Source organism: Pristiophorus japonicus, unplaced genomic scaffold (genome assembly GCF_044704955.1).
Source record: "Pristiophorus japonicus isolate sPriJap1 unplaced genomic scaffold, sPriJap1.hap1 HAP1_SCAFFOLD_676, whole genome shotgun sequence".
NCBI lineage: Eukaryota > Metazoa > Chordata > Chondrichthyes > Pristiophoridae > Pristiophorus > Pristiophorus japonicus.
The window spans coordinates 131,290-149,585 of record NW_027254589.1 but is presented as its reverse complement, the minus strand read 5'-3'; the positions used below and the strand labels follow the sequence as shown (position 1 = coordinate 149,585).

At 51.4% G+C, this 18,296-nt stretch overlaps 1 protein-coding gene across 10 annotated transcripts in view; it reads right to left on the bottom strand.

Annotated features, from left to right (window-relative positions):
• Positions 1–18,296, bottom strand: part of LOC139256021 (uncharacterized) — a 172,728-nt gene that overhangs the window by 68,933 nt on the left and 85,499 nt on the right. For 9 of the 10 annotated variants that reach the window (XM_070874089.1, XM_070874088.1, XM_070874094.1 and 6 more), the window contains one exon: positions 3,165–3,518. In XM_070874089.1, coding sequence (XP_070730190.1) covers positions 3,165–3,477 — 313 coding nt within the window. In that variant the 5' untranslated portion in view covers positions 3,478–3,518. Of the gene's footprint in view, positions 1–3,164; positions 3,519–12,292; positions 12,380–12,513; positions 12,677–18,296 lie in introns of all 10 variants that reach the window. The other variant, XM_070874086.1, reaches the window with a different exon arrangement.

Below are 18,296 nucleotides of genomic sequence, written 5' to 3'. Positions count from 1 at the left end.
ATCGTTGTCCGTGCAATAGTTCTTTTCTGATGTTTCCTTTTTGCACAGCTCCCCAGCCACTGTATTGTTGCTGTCAAGCTGTGAATCTCCTCTCTAACCATACTGCTCTGCACGGATGCTCACTGGGCCTTGCCAGTGGCTCCTGTGGATTTGGAGGTGGAAGAGGAGTTCAGGGAGGGGGCAGAATGAGTGATGGACTTGTACCTCAGGTGCCTGGCAGCCACTTGGAATTGGCCCTGACACACCTAGTTGGCCAAGTCCGTGGAGACCTACACTTGCCACTTCTGCTACACGTGAAAGCCTGCGACACAGTTGGACCTGTTATATTCTTGGGTCTCTTACTCTGGATCCTTCAGCTTCTAAAGTTTTAGATTCATAGGTGAATCCCCTCGGCCCCAGCAACATCTTCAATGGCTCTGATATACATAGAAGTTACAACATGTGTCACCTGCCCTAATATCTCCTCATGTGGCTCGGTGTCAAATGTTGTCTGATAACGCTCCTGTGAAGCTCCTTGGGATATTTTACTATGTTAAAGGCGCTGTATAAATACAAGTTGTTGTAGCTTGGGGAGGACAGAGCCAGATCAGTAATTCCCTCATGTCGGTCCTCTCACCAGCTGCCGCAAGCCCAGTCTGGCAGCAATGTCCCTCAGGACTCGGCCAGCTCGGTCAGTGCTGGTACTCCCGAGTCTTGGTGATGGACATTGAAGCTGCCTAGCCAGAGTACATTCTGTGCCCTTGCTACCCTCAGTCCTTTCTCCAAGTGGTGCTTATACAAAGTGTGCACTTGCCTTTCGAAGTGGTACCTGGCATTGGACACGAGGAAAGAACTTCTTTTGCATAGGCTTTTTTGAGAAGGCACAAAAGGTAACGAGACCAGAGCTCTGCAAGGAATCTCGCTGCCAGATGGTCAGAAAATCGTGGGCGGCATCTGCTGAACCTTCCATATACTGTCCCAGTGGGCGAGGCTTCCAACATTACTCCTTTACAGTCACATTCTAGCCGTACATCGATATGTTTGTTTAAATCATAAATTGTCAGTTCACAGATCTCAGGCTTCCGACCAGGTTGGTCATGTTCTCTCTCTGGGTCACACCCTCCCAGACCCACTACAGTCTGTGTGTATTGGGCACATTCCAGGCCCACTACAGTCTGTGTGTATTGGGCACATTCCAGGCCCACTACAGTCTGTGTGTATTGGGCACATTCCAGACCCACTACAGTCTGTGTGTATTGGGTACATTCCAGACCCACTACAGTCTGTGTGTATTGGGCACATTCCAGGCCCACTACAGTCTGTGTGTATTGGGCACATTCCAGACCCACTACAGTCTGTGTGTATTGGGTACATTCCAGACCCACTACAGTCTGTGTGTATTGGGTACATTCCAGACCCACTACAGTCTGTGTGTATTGGGTACATTCCAGACCCACTACAGTCTGTGTGTATTGGGCACATTCCAGACCCACTACAGTCTGTGTTTATTGGGTATATTCCAGACCCACTACAGTCTGTGTGTATTGGGTACATTCCAGACCCACCACAGTCTGTGTGTATTGGGTACATTCCAGACCCACTACAGTCTGTGTGTATTGGGTACATTCCAGAACCACTACAGTCTGTGTGTATTGGGTACATTCCAGACCCACTACAGTCTGTGTGTATTGGGTACATTCCAGACCCACTACAGTCTGTGTGTATTGGGCACATTCCAGACCCACTGCAGTCTGTGTGTATTGGGCACATTCCAGACACAGTACAGTCTGTGTGTATTGGGTACATTGCAGGCCCATGGAAGAGAATCTCACGGGACACCATTATTAAATAGTTTCTGGCTTTCAACTCCAAAACAAGACGCTGTTCTTTGCCGCCCAGCCATTCAGAAAGCCGATTGCACATTCCTGAATTACATTAGCAAGCTGAAGGATGGTTTATTGCATCTTGGAAAGTGTCGAGAGGTCATTTGTTTGTATTGATGAGTGCAGATTTGGTCACTAAGAGATGTGACTGCGCACATACAGAGGCTGAACTCCAGGACATAGTCGACATATTTACTGAGGCGTACGAAAGCATGGGCCTACCGCTAAACATCCATAAGACAAAGGTCCTCCACCAGCCTGTCCTCGCCGCACAGCACTGTCCCCCAGTCATCAAGATCCACAGCGCAACCCTGGACAAGGTGGATCATTTCCCATACCTTGGGAGCCTCTTATCAACAAAAACAGACATTGACGACAAGATTCAACACCGCCTCCAGTGCGCCAGTGCAGCCTTCGGCTGCCTGAGGAAAAGTGTGTTCGAAGACCAGGCCCTCAAATCTGCCACTAAGCCCTTGGTCTACAGGGCTATACGCGCCCTCCCGTGTGGCTGAGAGACATGGACCATGTACAGTAGACCCCTCAAGTCGCTGGTGAAATACCACCAACGATGTCTCCGCAAGATCCTACAAATCCCCTGGGGGGACAGACACACAAACATTAGTGTCCTCGACCAGGGCAACATCCCCAGCATTGAAGCACTGACCACACTTGATCAGCTCCGCTGGGCAGGCCACATGGTCCGCATGCCAGACACGAGACTCCTAAAGCAAGCACTATATTGGGAACTCCTGTCCACCTCGAGTCTCATCGCCGAGAGCATGCAGAAATCAAGCGCAGGCAATGGAAAGAGCGTGTGGCAAACCTGTCCCACCCTCCCTTACCCTCAACGACTATCTGTCCCACCTGTGACAGGGTCTGTGATTCTCGTATTGGGCTGTTCAGCCACGGAAGGTCTCATTTTAAGAGTGGAAGCAAGTCTTCCTCGATTCCAAGAGATTGCCTATGATGATGATGATATGATGTTTTATACATTTACCCTGTCAAAGTCCTGATTTTATCAGTTAGGTGTCTGTTATTCCTATTATTGCATTTTTCCTTCAAGATGTATTTTACCATTTAATCCTGTGTGTGAGAGTTTTTTCCCACCATGTGCTCACATGTTTTTGTTCAATTAAAAACAAATTGAGTTTGGCCCAGATTTCACCCTCTATTCTATGCTTAGAACTTCCACTCAGTGTTGTTACTGTAAAAGTGGCAACATTGTACAACATTTTTAAACATGAGATGTTGGTATTGTAACATTATTAGATAGAAAACTGATATAATATAGAAGGTACTTACTGGTTACATTCAATGGGGTTCCATTTCCATAGATTCTTCTCCAAATACCACAGATATAGACCGCGCTGTCTCTGTGCTGCACGCCTCTGATGGTCAGAATGTAGCTGTTACTGGCAACATCTCTGGAAAGCTGAAACCGCTCAGAGACACCTTGTGATCGGTCAACCCTGCCATCTGCATAATGAGTAAGTATTTTGTGATTCCTATCTTGTGAGAGGAACCAGTGTACATCATATCTGTCCACACTGTATTGCACTTTGCTTCTCTCCAAGGTACATCGAAACTGCACCGTCCCACCCTCGGGCACAGTCATAACTTCTGGGGACTGGATAAGAACCGGACTTGCCTTTAGACCTGTGAATAATAAATAACTGATGATCAGAAGAGATGAGGAACCACATAAAGTAATAACTTGAAGCCGAAGCGATTATAAAATCTCCTGTCTGTTTGCGAATGGATATTGTGTATTATCAGTAATTTGTAGCCGAGTTGTTCAAACATATCCTGAGCTTAGCTGTCCCACATTGCCCTGTACTGACCAACAATCCCAGTGTGAACAGGCAGCCCAAAAACACACACACTGCAACTGAACTCAGAACTCCTGCTGTGGATATGTTCTTTGCTGCCTTTACCACAGAGGTTGGTATTAAAAGGATCAGAAAATCAGGAAAAAGTTGCCAGTTTTAGTAATATTTTGCGATACCCAATACAAGATTCTGATGTAGGTTCAGATACAGAAGGCTCTCGGTCCACTTCATCTCATCCTTCCAGAATTCCAATGCTACCATCGTCCCATTGCAGCGTCCAGCGGTTTGTAAACCTGTCCCGTGTTCTGGCCTCGCCTGGGAACCTGTTCCAGCTTTTGATCACCGTCTTCAAATAACTGAGTCCTGAACTTGGCCTTTACAATCCTGACTGTGCCCTCCCGCCCTGGTTATATCTGAAAGTATTGTTCTGGGTTTGCTTTACCTACCCCACAACACGTACTGTCCTTCCCCTGGAGCACGGGTGCCTCCTGTTTTTTTACTTACAATATTTGTTTTGATTTATTCACTCACAGAATGTATTGCCCACACTTAATTTCCTTAGAGAAGAAGGTGGTGAGCCACCTTATACAACTGAGAGGCTTGCTGGGGGGGAGGGGGGGGGGCGCGGTATTTCAGAGGGCAGTTAAGAGGACTGTGGATCTGGAGTCACATATCAGTCAGCATAAGGGAGGCCGATTCCCTTCCCTAAAGAACATTCGTGGACCAGATGGGTTTTTATGACAATCCAGTAGTTTCATGGTCACCATTACTGATAATAGTTTTTTATTCCAGATTTATTTACTAACTGAATTTAAATTCCCCAGCAGCGGTGGTGGGATCACTGCTTCTCATCCGAAAGCAAGGAAGCAAGACAGACAAAGAGAAGCAGAACAGAGCGAGAAACAAAAGAAGACGAGGAGAGAGAGGCAAAACAGAAGAGAAAAAGAGACAAGCACCAAAGAGACTAAGGAACAGCAGCAATAAAACGGCGGAGACAGGTAACAGAGATCATCGGGCTGGATTTAACTGTGGCGAAGGAAGACTCCCAGCATTGGGTAAGTGGTCTGGGGGAGGGACCCGAGGTGAACATGGTCAGGAGAGAGGCGGGGGCCTGAGCTGAACACGGTCGGGGAAGGGGGCCCAAGGTGAACACGGTCGGGGGAGGGGGGGGCCGAGTTGAACACCGTCGGGGGAGGGGGGGCCGAGGTGAACACGGTCGGGGGAGGGGGGGGGCCGAGGTGAACACGGTCGGGGGAGGGGGCCGAGGTGAACACGGTCGGGGGAGGGAGGGGCCGAGGTGAACACGGTCGGGGGAGGGGGGGGGCCGAGGTGAACACGGTCGGGGGAGGGAGGGGCCGAGGTGAACACGGTCGGGGGAGGGGGGGCCGAGGTGAACACGGTCGGGGGAGGGGGGGCCGAGGTGAACACGGTCGGGGGAGGGGGGGCCGAGGTGAACACGGTCGGGGGAGGGGGGGGCCGAGGTGAACACGGTCGGGGGAGGGGGCCGAGGTGAACACGGTCGGGGGAGGGAGGGGCCGAGGTGAACACGGTCGGGGGAGGGGGGGGGCCGAGGTGAACACGGTCGGGGGAGGGGGGGGCCGAGGTGAACACGGTCGGGGGAGGGAGGGGCCGAGGTGAACACGGTCGGGGGAGGGGGGGCCGAGGTGAACACGGTCGGGGGAGGGGGGGGCCGAGGTGAACACGGTCGGGGGAGGGGGCCGAGGTGAACACGGTCGGGGGAGGGGGGGCCGAGTTGAACACGGTCGGGGGAGGGGGCCGAGGTGAACACGGTCGGGGGAGGGGGGGGCCGAGGTGAACACGGTCGGGGGAGGGGGGGCCGAGGTGAACACGGTCGGGGGAGGGAGGGGCCGAGGTGAACACGGTCGGGGGAGGGGCCGAGTTGAACACGGTCGGGGGAGGGGGGGGGCCGAGGTGAACACGGTCGGGGGAGGGGGGGGCCGAGGTGAACACGGTCGGGGGAGGGGGGGCCGAGGTGAACACGGTCGGGGGAGGGGGGGCCGAGGTGAACACGGTCGGGGGAGGGGGGGGGGCCGAGGTGAACACGGTCGGGGGAGGGGGCCGAGGTGAACACGGTCGGGGGAGGGAGGGGCCGAGGTGAACACGGTCGGGGGAGGGGGGGGGGCCGAGGTGAACACGGTCGGGGGAGGGGGGGGCCGAGGTGAACACGGTCGGGGGAGGGAGGGGCCGAGGTGAACACGGTCGGGGGAGGGGGGGCCGAGGTGAACACGGTCGGGGGAGGGGGGGCCGAGGTGAACACGGTCGGGGGAGGGGGGGCCGAGGTGAACACGGTCGGGGGAGGGGGGGGGGCCGAGGTGAACACGGTCGGGGGAGGGGGCCGAGGTGAACACGGTCGGGGGAGGGAGGGGCCGAGGTGAACACGGTCGGGGGAGGGGGGGGGCCGAGGTGAACACGGTCGGGGGAGGGGGGGGGCCGAGGTGAACACGGTCGGGGGAGGGAGGGGCCGAGGTGAACACGGTCGGGGGAGGAGGGGCCGAGGTGAACACGGTCGGGGGAGGGGGGGGCCGAGGTGAACACGGTCGGGGGAGGGGGCCGAGGTGAACACGGTCGGGGGAGGGGGGGCCGAGTTGAACACGGTCGGGGGAGGGGGCCGAGGTGAACACGGTCGGGGGAGGGGGGGGGCCGAGGTGAACACGGTCGGGGGAGGGGGGGCCGAGGTGAACACGGTCGGGGGAGGGAGGGGCCGAGGTGAACACGGTCGGGGGAGTGGGGGGGCCGAGGTGAACACGGTCGGGGGAGTGGGGGGGCCGAGGTGAACACGGGAGGGGGCCGAGGTGAACACGGTCGGGGGAGGGGGGGGGCCGAGGTGAACACGGGAGGGGGCCGAGGTGAACACGGTCGGGGGAGGGGGGGCCGAGGTGAACACGGTCTGGGGAGGGGGGGCCGAGGTGAACGCGATCGGGGGAGGAGGCAGAAAGCCTGGGGATGGGACAATCCCAGATTCTGTTTCTGGCTCCGGGTCGTGGGTCGTTGTGACTCCCAGATCATGTTGAACTTTATCATTCTGCAGGTGCTGCCCCTGAGGTTTAGTGACTTCCATTCCCTGTACATGTCCTGGGTCATTGATGATCAGATCAAGATGAGCATTGTTTCCTCAACATATTAGATTAAGGAGCAGTCACACATTACACCGACCATCTCTGTCTCTAAACCACAAGCGTTTTTACAGTTTATATTGGGCTGATTGCACTCACCCATGAATACAACATCCTTGCTCTCACCACACTTCCTATTTATTCATAGACCAAACTACCTTCCTCCTTGTGTTGACCTGGTGCTCTGTAGCAAACCCACAGGGGGGAAACTTTAATCACGCAGGACGGACTGGGGAGGGTCGGGGCTGGGGAGGGTCAGCTTCCTGCTCCTCCCACCCACACCAGTCGCTGAAGTAAATCTTATGCTGTATCTGCCCCCCCACCCCACCCAGGCACGATCTCCGCACCACCCCCCCAACCCCACCCGCCCCCCCCCCCGCCGATGTCAGAAACTCTTTCTGAACTTGGTTGAAATACAGAAACTCCAACATGAAACATACCCAATCAAGGTTACCTTACAGAGAAATCCTCAGCTAAAGAGAAGAGTGTAATAGAACACTGTACGAGGAACATGTGTTTGAAACACAGCTAATCTGTGTTTTCAGCATGAGTTGGCGGATCGTGTTTCGCAATGGTTGAGCGGTAAGGAGCTGAACCAGTGGTTCTGGGTCAGGTGACCACTCCCGGGGAGGTCAGGATAAACTCAGTCTGGATCGACAAGGTCCTGCAGCTGCCCTCAGTGTTCTGAGTTCGGTGAGAATGAGCAAGGCTCCCACTCCTTATCGTTATGTAGTGACCATACTAGAAATGCAAATGTGCAGCTAACGGAGAGGGCAGCTCTTTAACTCCTCCCACGGTCTAATCCTGCCAACACTCATCGTCAAGGCTCATGTGTGACTCATTGCCATTTGGCCAAAACCCAACAGGCATCCGGCACTTGTGGAAGTGGACCCCAGCAAGGAGGCAAAGCCTTCAGGAAAGGAGGGGGTTGGGGAGGAAATGTGAAGGGGGAAAAAGGAGAAAGAAACCGGTGGCTCTAAAATGCTTCACTCTGAATGTCGCAAATAGAAAAATATTTTAAAAACACAGATGTTTGGAACTACTTTAAACGGGTTTGCAATGCCGGATGGGATATGTGGTGTTGCACAGTTTCTCACATGTCCATTAACTGGGCATTAACTCCTGGGAGATATGGGGAGGGCAGAGTTACTAACTGACTACCCCTGCTCCAAGAGATGGCCTGTTGGTTACAATCTGAGCTGTAAAAATAAAGAGGAATTTGGGTCCCAGCAAGACTCCACAATGTGGTTTATTGCACTGAGCCCCAAGGATGTCTTTGCTTCTGTTATTCAACTTCCTCTCATTAATTAATTGCTTAATAATCATGTTGGACGGCAATCACTGAAAACGTTATTTCAAAACAGGTCGTGGAACTGTGGCTGTGAAAGAAAAGTTTCTTTCTTCAGGCACCTGAGGCTATGAGGAGAGTTTGAACAGCCTGAGATTGTTTGCTTTGGAGAAATATTAGGCGAGAAATTGGCCATCATTGCGCCCATTATCCAGACGGAAAACAGGAGCAAGAATGACCAATTTCCCAGGGTCTGCCCTTCACCCCAAGAGCACCTGAAAACATCCAATGGCCCCAGAAGATTTTCAGGCATCCGGAACGGCCGCCTAAAGCAGGCGCTAGGACCCTTGAATATGCTAATGGTGCTGGCGCCAGTTCCGTTAAATAAACGTAGGTGGCCGTTTAGTGCCTGATAAGCGAGTCCTGGGTGTGCTTTGAGTTCATCTGGGTTGCAACATAGGCCAATCAGCCCCAAGTAGGCTCAAGGCCCAACAGCTAACGAGAGTCTGGGGGGTCGGTTCGGCCAAAAATATCAATTGGGTGATTGTAAATGTGTTGGGTGGGTAGGTACGAGTGCTCACTTCAGTCTCAACCACAAGAGGGAATGAAATCAGTCAGGTAGTGAGTTTACAATCTCTCCACGGCCTTGCCCTTTCCCTATCTCTGTAACCTCCTCCAGCCCTTCAACCCTCCGGGAACTCTGCACTCCAATTCTGGCCTCTTGTGCATCCCCCACTTCCTTCGCCCCACCATTCTGGTGGCCGTGCCTTCAGCTGTCTGGGCCCGAAGCTGTGGCATTCCCTCCCTAAACCTCTCCGCCTCTACTTCCTTTTGGTCACTCCTTAAACCCGACCCTTTCACCTGGCTTAATATCTGTTTATGTGGCTCGGTGTCAAATTGTGTCTGATACCGTTCCTGAGAAGCACCTTGTGAGGGTTTATTACGTTAAAGGCACTATAAATACAAGTTGTTCTCATTGAATGGGTCGGGCTGCAGCCCACAATTGGATTTGTGCAGCCACAAACACACTCGGCAAACAGCGAGGGGGAGCCCAGCTTCTCCAAGTATTGGCGGACCGGATTAAACACACGGAGAACTGCAAACCCCAAATTCTGGTTAGAAAACAAATGGAGTTGTGAGCATCAGTGAATAAATGGGAGCAGTGGCAATACCAACAAATCAGTAAGTTAGTGGGACAGTGAGAACTGAACCAACTCCAGAGACATGGACACACGGAAATCAATTCCTGAAGCAGCAGGCACATCAGCAGATGAATGGATTAACAGCAACATTGGTGAATTGAGAGAGAATGGGCTAGCAACAAATCAATAAAGGAAGGGAGCAGCTGGCACTGGTGAACTAATATCCCTTCTTACCTTTGCTGCCACTGCTTCCTGCCCCCGAGGCTGTTAACCCACTTTCACTGGTTCACCAGCGGTTTATGTTTCAAAGCACTGTGACCCATCCTCGTGTATTTGCTGACTACAAGGCAAGTTCAAAACACTAAAGGTGGTTTCAGCGAAGAAAGAGGCTTTTACTTTGCTACGGCACTTAGACAGTTAATATATATTTGTATAATATAATCAGTTCATGTTCTTTTAAGAATTCCTGTTTAAAATCCACTGGTGGCTGAATTTTAATATAGATTGCTGTATAGATAGAGACACATAGTGCTCAATTGCCCCTGGTCATTTTTTTGGTGTGCGCTGTTTTTTCTGGTGTATTTATTTTTTCCAAGTTTCCCCCTGCGATCTGCGCCAGTGTAACTGACATGGCTCCGATTTTTCTAGGCCACTTTTTTTGACGTTCCCTCATGTCTGCACCGGTTTTTTCAATTGTTCGCAGTTTGGCCAACATTTTTTTCTCTGAGGTCGGCGTATCTGGCCACTCCCGAAAACCTTCTGGCGAGTTATGAAAACCAGGACACATTCACAAATCTGCGCTGAAAGAAGCCATCGTTTTTAAATCGAAGATTTTGGAGGGAGTCAAGAACACTGTCAAAATCAATAATAAAGTTCAACGTTTTTTTACCTGTCAATGAAGTAGTGTAAATTTGTTGGATTTCAGAAGTTCTCTCATTTTTTTACTCACTCACACGCCACCAGGGAACGTCTTGAAGCAGGGCTGGAGGGTCGTAGGTTTGGCCGGCAGAATTGGCCTCGCTCCCGGACACAGTGGCTCAGGGTTTGGCTTCAAAACAAGCCGTGGGGTAGAGAGGGGGAGGAGAGAGAGCGAGGTGCCGATCAAAAGGCTTGGAGCCCAGGGAACATGAGGGAGAGAAAGAGAAGTCACAAGACTACAATTAGTAAAGGTTGGGGGTGGCGGGGGGGGCGAGAGAGAGAGAGGGTGAGGTGCCGATCGGAAGGCTTGGAGGCCCGGGGAGGGGGAGGGAGAGAGAGAAGTCACAAGACTCAAGGCGGGGTGGGGGGGGGGGGGGTCAAGAAGAGAAGTCACAAGACCTTTGGATGTGGTCCATCCATACAGACCTGGAGAGATACAACTGTGAACCTGTGCTGCCTGCTTTCCTGCTGTTTTGAGCTTCTTTCAATGGTTAAATTTAAGAATGGGGGCAATACTGCCAATGCCATACAATGTGCGAGTCTTCTGCATCTTGGTGCTACGTAGGGGACAATTGATTTGACTTCATTACATCAGGAACATCAGTGCCCATAGGATGCTGGGTAGGAGGCCTTACCCACCTCGGGTATATCGAGATAGGCGTTCAATATACCCAAGGTGGGTAAGGCCTCCTACCCAGCACCCTATGAACTCTGATGTTCCAGAGGCTACTTGCTGTACGCCCTTGATGTTGTCGGTCAGTTCACTGTTGTGTGCTGCATGCTGTATACATTAGCCATCATGAGGCAGCAGCTCCTGGTGGTGCAAGACCCACCTGCGGTGAGAGTGGCTGATGATAATGATGTGGTCGATGCAGGTGACGAGCAGGAGGAGGAGGAGGACGACGAGGATGAGGAAGCCATGCAAGTGCCTGAGGATGGAGCACGATGGCGGAGGAGGGCGGGCCAGCAGCTGATCCGGGAATGCTTTACTGATGCCTGAGGGCTCAGCGACAACTAATCCACGGGACATGTTTACTGTTTGGAGCTGTTCAGTAATCTTGTGTTGTGTTAATGGAACGTGATCCAGTTTTAATGTAAAATATATTTTAATCAAAAGTTTACAATAAGAAAATTATTCTTGTATCAAACTTTTCTTTAAGTTCACTCTTTAAGATCACTTAAAAACTTGTAAATTTACATAACTTTTACAAAAAACTTTTAATTTGAGAACAATTACAACAATAACGATAATAATAACAGCAGCAAAGAAAGGCTGCACCCATCTCTCATCCCCCTTATTCTAAGACCGCCCGCTGCGCTTGGTCTTGGACATTCCATTACACCTGCCCGCAGTGGTTGGCGCAATGATTCTGGGCTTGATACCAAGCTTATTGTTTCTAACATCTCGGGTACTGCACATCTCTGGAGGGTGGGGGGCGTTAGCGTCAATGGCAAGTTGGAGGGCCCGGCTTTGGGCTCTTCAGAGACTGGTGTGGGGATTGGAGTGGGAGTGGCAGTTGATCCTGTCAATGGACGCGGGGTCTGGGCGTGTTCCCTTATTGCAGCAGCTAACTGCAACATGCCGTCCCTCATGCGCCCTGACAGTGTCTCAACGACCTGCAACATTCCCTCCCTCATGGTCAGTGATGTGGTTTGCACTACCTATGATATTCCCTCCATCATGGCCACTATTCCCTCACTGATGATCCCGGACATCGTTCCCATTTCCCGTGTCATTGCTGTTATTTCCCCCAACAGTCCCACTGATGGCGTCCAGGAATGATCGGGTAAAGTCAATGCTCTCCGCACTCAATGACATCATCTGAACCACATCGGTAACATCCTGCACCTCAGGAGAGCATGTTTGAGCTCTCCTCTCCATGGGTGTGGCTCGCACCCCACCACTGGGACCCACAGCCTGGGACGGTGGGGCCCTGGGTGTGCCTCGCTGTACCATACCACTGGGACCTGCAACCTCGGAAGATGTGAAACCATGGAATGACCCATCAACACTCAAACCGCTAGTCATGGAAGAGGGCTGTCACCTCCATGAGCGGCACCTCCTCCAAAGTCAGTGCAACAGTGGGAGCTTCATCCAGTTCCATCCCCTCCCACTCACCCCCATGGATGGATTGGAAGATGTTCTCCTCTTCAGGCTCGTCTGTGTCTGAATCTTCTTCTGCAGCGTCAGAGATGGCCTCAAGTTCTGCAAAATTTAACAGAACAGTCAAATGGTTAGCAGCAGAGGAGGGAGCAGGATGGGTGGCATGAGCAGGCTCACACATCGCAGGCCAGGCAGCAGTTTGATTTGAAGGACCACGATGAACTTGCAGGACTTACCTTCTCCCTCGAGTGTGGGCCCAGCTTGTGCAGTACTGATTGCTTTTCTCCAGGCAGGACCCATCAAAGCAGCGACCCTCTCTTCCAAAGGTGTCAGTGGGTGCAGATTTGCAGAACCTCCTCCTGTTCGAGTTCTTTCCCTTTTATTATGTGCCACCTTCCTCTGCAAAGATGAAAATGTAACTTTTTAGAGAGGGTGCCTTTCTGCTGGGTGGGACATATACAGCTGGTCACATTTACAATTGCATTGAATAAATGAAAATATTGCTGACACTAACTATTTGACCAAGGTCCTGCCATTTCTTTTTACACTGGCCTCCATATCTCATGGTGGTCACCACTGTCCAGTAATCTTCGGCAACTTGGTTCCAGCGTTTTTTCATTTCTTTTGGTGGCACTTTTATGCGACCTCTGCTGGTGTCCAGTTCCTGCCATCTGTTCTCAATCACAATCACAATCACTGGTGCCTCCACTTCTTCCTATAAGAAATTTTGGTCCTTGCACTGTGTGGCATCTTGTACTGCTGCAGCTGCGATTTTTCTAATGCTCTCACGCAGCACTTGTAACACACACAACTGGCTCTTTAAAAATGCGATTGCCAAATCTGAGCTGTACTGAGCATGTGCATCCATTGGAACGATGTCAAAAACATAACTTTTTTTCGCACGCATGTGCAGAAGGTGCGGCATCGTTTTTTGGCACAGACAGCAGGCTCCACCTCCCAAGGTGACTGGACACGATGTGCGGAGCCAACTTCGAATTATGCATCGAGGAAACTTTGGCAAAATATTTCGGCAGCATTTCTGGCCTATAAAAACGGGCCTAACTATTATGTTCCTAACACAGATGAGACTGCACACAGAGAGGTTAAAGTAACAGTGACCGCAGTCTTTATTAAGACACTCCAGAGTGAGGAACAGGCCTTCGGGACCGGCTTATATACAGTGCTCCCAAGGGATGCTGGGATCCCTTGGGACTTCAGGGGATGCACTCCCCAGTGGCGGAACATGGGAGTGCATGTTTTACAGATACACAACATCACTCCCCCCCATAGTCAAAGTGAAAACTGTCATGTATCTCACACTACTGTACATAACTGTATCTTACCATGCTATACATGACTGTAACTAGAGATGACCTGTACCACCAGGGGTGCACTTGCAGAAGACGCTGGATACCTGTCCCAGACAGGTATATAAGGACAGGCCTCAGGCAAGTATGGCATTCGAGAGCTGTGTAATAAAGGTGCAGGTCCTGAGTGACCTTGGCTTCAGCATATGCTTCGTGTGAGTCTGTACTGCAAGGACTTTACAAAAACTATTTACAAGGTGAGGTGGTCGGGAGCCTTTCTTTCCCTGGTGGACCGCCTCGGTACAAATGTCTGTTCTGGTGTGTTGGCTGTGCCCTCTCTGGGCTGGCGTGTTGTTGGCCCTGTAGGGCTGCTGGGTGAGCCTGGCCTTGCTGGGCTGTTGGGCATGATGGGTTCGATTCCCTGGTCCGGGGTGGTGTCGTTGATCCTTTGGGTGTGTGTTGTGGGCTCGAAAAAGGTGGTGTGTTGTTCAGGGCAGTCTGTGAACCGCAGCCTCGTTTGGTCCAGGTGCTTTTTGCAAATTTGTCCATTGTCTAGTTTGATTACAAACACCCTACTCCCTGTTTTAGCTAGCACCTTGCCCGTGATCCACTTGGGACCATGTCCATAGTTTAGCACAGACACAGGGTCATTCAGATCAATTTCCCGTGACACAGTGGCGCGACCATTGTTTACATTTTGTTGCTGCTGCCTGCTCTCTACCTGATCATGCAGGTTGGGGTGAACCAGTGAGAGTCTGGTTTTAAGTGTCCTTTTCATGAGTAGCTCAGCCGGGGGCACCCCTGTGAGCGAGTGGGGTCTCGTGAGGTAGCTGAGCAGTACTCGGGACAGGCGGGTTTGGAGTGAGCCTTCTGTCACTCGTTTAAGGCTCTGTTTGATTGTTTGTACTGCCCGCTCTGCCTGCCCATTGGAGGCTGGTTTAAACGGGGCCAAGGTGACATGTTTGATCCCATTTCGGGCCATGAATTCTTTAAATTCGGCACTGATGAAACATGGCCCGTTGTCACTGACCAGTATGTCAGGCAGGCCGTGGGTGGCAAACATGGCCCTCAGGCTTTCAATGGTGGCGGTGGCGGTGCTTCCCGACATTATTTCACATTCAATCCATTTTGAAAAATCATCCACCACTACCAGGAACATTTTACTGAGAAACAGGCTCGCATAGTCGACATGGATCCTTGACCATGGTCTGGAGGGCCAGGACCACAAACCTAGTGGTGCCTCTCTGGGCGCGTTGCTCAACTGAGCACATCCGCTGTATTGCCGTACACAAGACTCTAAGTCAGAGTTGATATCGGGCCACCACACATGGGATCTGGCTATCGCTTTCATCATTACTATACCCGGGTGTGTGCTGTGGAGATCCGAGATGAACATTTCCCTGCCCTTTTTGGGTAGCACTACGCGGTTACCCCACAACAGGCAGTCTGCCTGAATGGACAGCTCGTCCTTTTGCCGCTGGAACGGCTTGATTAGCTCTTGCATTTCAACGGGATGCTGGCCCAGCTCCCATGCAGTACACAGTTTTTTACTAGGGACAGCAGAGGATCTTAGCTGGTCCAAGTCCTAATCTGGCGGGCCGTGACAGGTGATTTATCATTTTCAAATGCTTCCATGACCATCAACAAGTCTGCGAGCTGCGCCACCATCAACAAGTTTGCAGGCTGCGCCATTTCCATCCGCACAGTTCTCGGTGCCTGGCCTCTCGGCCTTAGACGAGCTCCTGGAGGCATAGGCGACAGGTTGCAACTTCCCCGCAATGTTAGCTTATTGTAATACATACCTGACTCCGTACGACGACGCATCACATGCTAGCACAAGTAATTTAAACAGGTTATACAATACAAGCAGCTTGTTGGAGCACAAAATGTTTCTGGCTTTCTCAAAAGCAATTACTTGTTTTTTTCCTCATACCCAGTTCTCACCTTTATGCAATAACACATGTAGGGGCTCTAAAAGGGTGCTTAACCCCGGTAGGAAGTTACCAAAATAGTTGAGGAATCCCAGGAACGACCGCAGCTCCATGATGTTCCATGGCCTGGGCGCGTTCCTGATAGCCTCTGTGGGCCGAATGCCGTCCGCCGCAATCTTTCTCCCCAAAAACTCCACTTCTGTTCAAATGAAAATGCATTTTGACCTCTTCAGTCGCAGCCCTACGCGATCCAGTCGCTGGAGGACCTCCTCCAGGTTTTGTAGATGCTCGACGGTATCCCGACCTGTGACCAATATGTCGTCCTGAAAAACCACCGCGCGTGGTACCGACTTGAGTAGGCTCTCCATGTTTCTCTGGAAGATCGCTGCAGCCGACCGAATTCCAAACGGGCATCTGTTGTAGATGAACAGTCCCTTGTGCGTGTTGATGCAGGTGAGGCCCTTCGAAGACTCCTCCAGCTCCTGCGTCATGTAGGTCGAAGTCAGGTCGAGCAAGGTAAATGTCTTGCCTCCTACCAGCGTCGCAAATAGGTCATCTGCCTTAGGTAGTGGGTATTGGTCCTGTAGCGAGAAACGATTAATAGTTACTTTATAATCGCCGCAAATCCTGACCGTGCCATCACTTTTGAGTACTGGAACAATCGGGCTGGCCCACTCGCTGAATTCCACTGGGGAGATGATGCCTGTCCAGCTCGATTTCCACTCTCTCCCTCATCATGTGAGGTACCGCTCGCGTCTTGTGGTGAATGGGTCATGCCTCTGGGACCAAGTGGATCCGCACCTTTGCCCCGGAAAAGTTTCCAATGCCTGGCTCAAAAAGGGAAGGAAATTTGTTTGGAACCTGGGTACATGAGGCCTCATTGACATGTGATAGCGCTCGGATGTCATCCCAGTTCCAGCGGATTTTGCCCAGCCAGTTCCTCCCAAGCAGTGTGGGGCCATCGCCTGGGACAATCCAGAGTGGCAGTTCATGCACCGTGCCCTCGTAGGTGACCTTGACCATGGCGCTGTCCAGGACAGTGATAAGCTCTTTGGTGTACGTTCTCAGTTTCGTGTGGATGGGGCTCAGGGCTGGTTTGAATGCCTTGTTGCACCACAGTCTCTCAAACATCTTTTTACTCATGATGGATTGGCTAGCGCCAGTTCCATGGCTACGGGTAAACCATTCAATTTTACATTTAGCATTATAGGTGGACATTTCGTCGAAAATGTGTGCACCCCTTGTACTTCAGCATTTGCTTCCTCTCTCTGAGGCTCGAAATTGCTTTGATCCACCATGGACCGATCTTCCTCTGCCACGTGGTCGCTAGCAGGTTTTGCAGAGCTTGCAGCTCATCTGAAAGCTCGTTGGAGGTGCCCCATTGTTCCACAGCTCTTCAAACATACCCTTTGAAACGGTATGAAAAGGCTGAATGGAAGCCTCCACAATGCCAACAAGGTGTGAATTACCTTGCATTCATCCTTTGTTGCAGGCTCTGAGTCACTTGTGTGCTGAGGGATTTGTCTGGTGGACATAAACGCCTGTGCTATTGCAATGGCCTTACTGAGGGTCGGTGTCAAAGCAGTCAAAAGTTTTCGTAGGATGGTCTCGTGGCCAATGCCTAGTACAAAAAGGTCTCTGAGCATTGGCTCCAGGTAGCCATCAAACTCACATTGTCCTGCAAGTCGCCTTAGCTCGGCGACGTAGCTCGCCACTTCCTGACCTTCAGATCGCTGGCAGATGTAGAACCGATACCTCGCCATCAGTACGCTCTCCCTCGGGTTAACATGCTCCCGAATCAGTGTACACAGCTCCTCATACGACTTATCTGTGGGTTTCACTGGAGCCAGAAGATTCTTCATGAGGCTGTAGGTCGGTGCCCCGCAGACCATGAGGAGGACCGCTCTCCTTTTTGCAGTGCTTCCTTCTCCATCCAGCTTGTTGGCTACAAAGTACTGGTCCAGCCGTTCGACATCGACTTCCCAATCCTCACCCTCCGAGAACTTCTCCAGGATGCCCACAGTTTGCTGCATCTTTCTGTTGGATTCGTATACTCATCGCCAGTTATTGTGTTCCTAACACAGATGAGACTGCACACAGAGAGGTTAAAGTAACAGTGACCGCGGTCTTTATTAAGACACTCCAGAGTGAGGAACAGGCCTTAGGGGCCGGCTTATATAGAGTGCTCCCAAGGGATGCTGGGATCACTTGGGACCTCAGGGGATGCACTCCCTGGTGGCGGAACATGGGATCGGGATCGGGACTGGGGCCTCAGCTCTTCACCATATTTATTCGTGATTTGGATGAAGGGATTGAGTTGCACATCCAAGATGGCACTAAGTTAGGAGGCACAGGAAGTTGTGCAGATGGGAACAGGAAGTTACAAAGGTACATAGACAGACTCATTGAGTGGGCAAAACTATGGCAGGTGGCGTTTATTACAGTTTACAGATACACAACAGTAACTCTGGGAATAAGCCAGAAAATGGGCTTGGGGAAAATTGAGCCCATAAATAGGCATATCCCACTCAATGATGTTCACAAACACCCCATACAAGTAAAACACATTTAAAAAAATTCTGATTTGTCTTTCTTGGATCCAAAATAGATGACCTCACACTTCCCTGTAATAAACGCCACCTGCCATAGTTTTGCCCACTCAATGAGTCTGTCTATGTACCTTTGTAACTTCCTGTTCCCATCTGCACAACTTCCTGTGCCTCCTAACTTAGTGCCATCTTGGATGTGCAACTCAATCCCTTCATCCAAATCACGAATAAA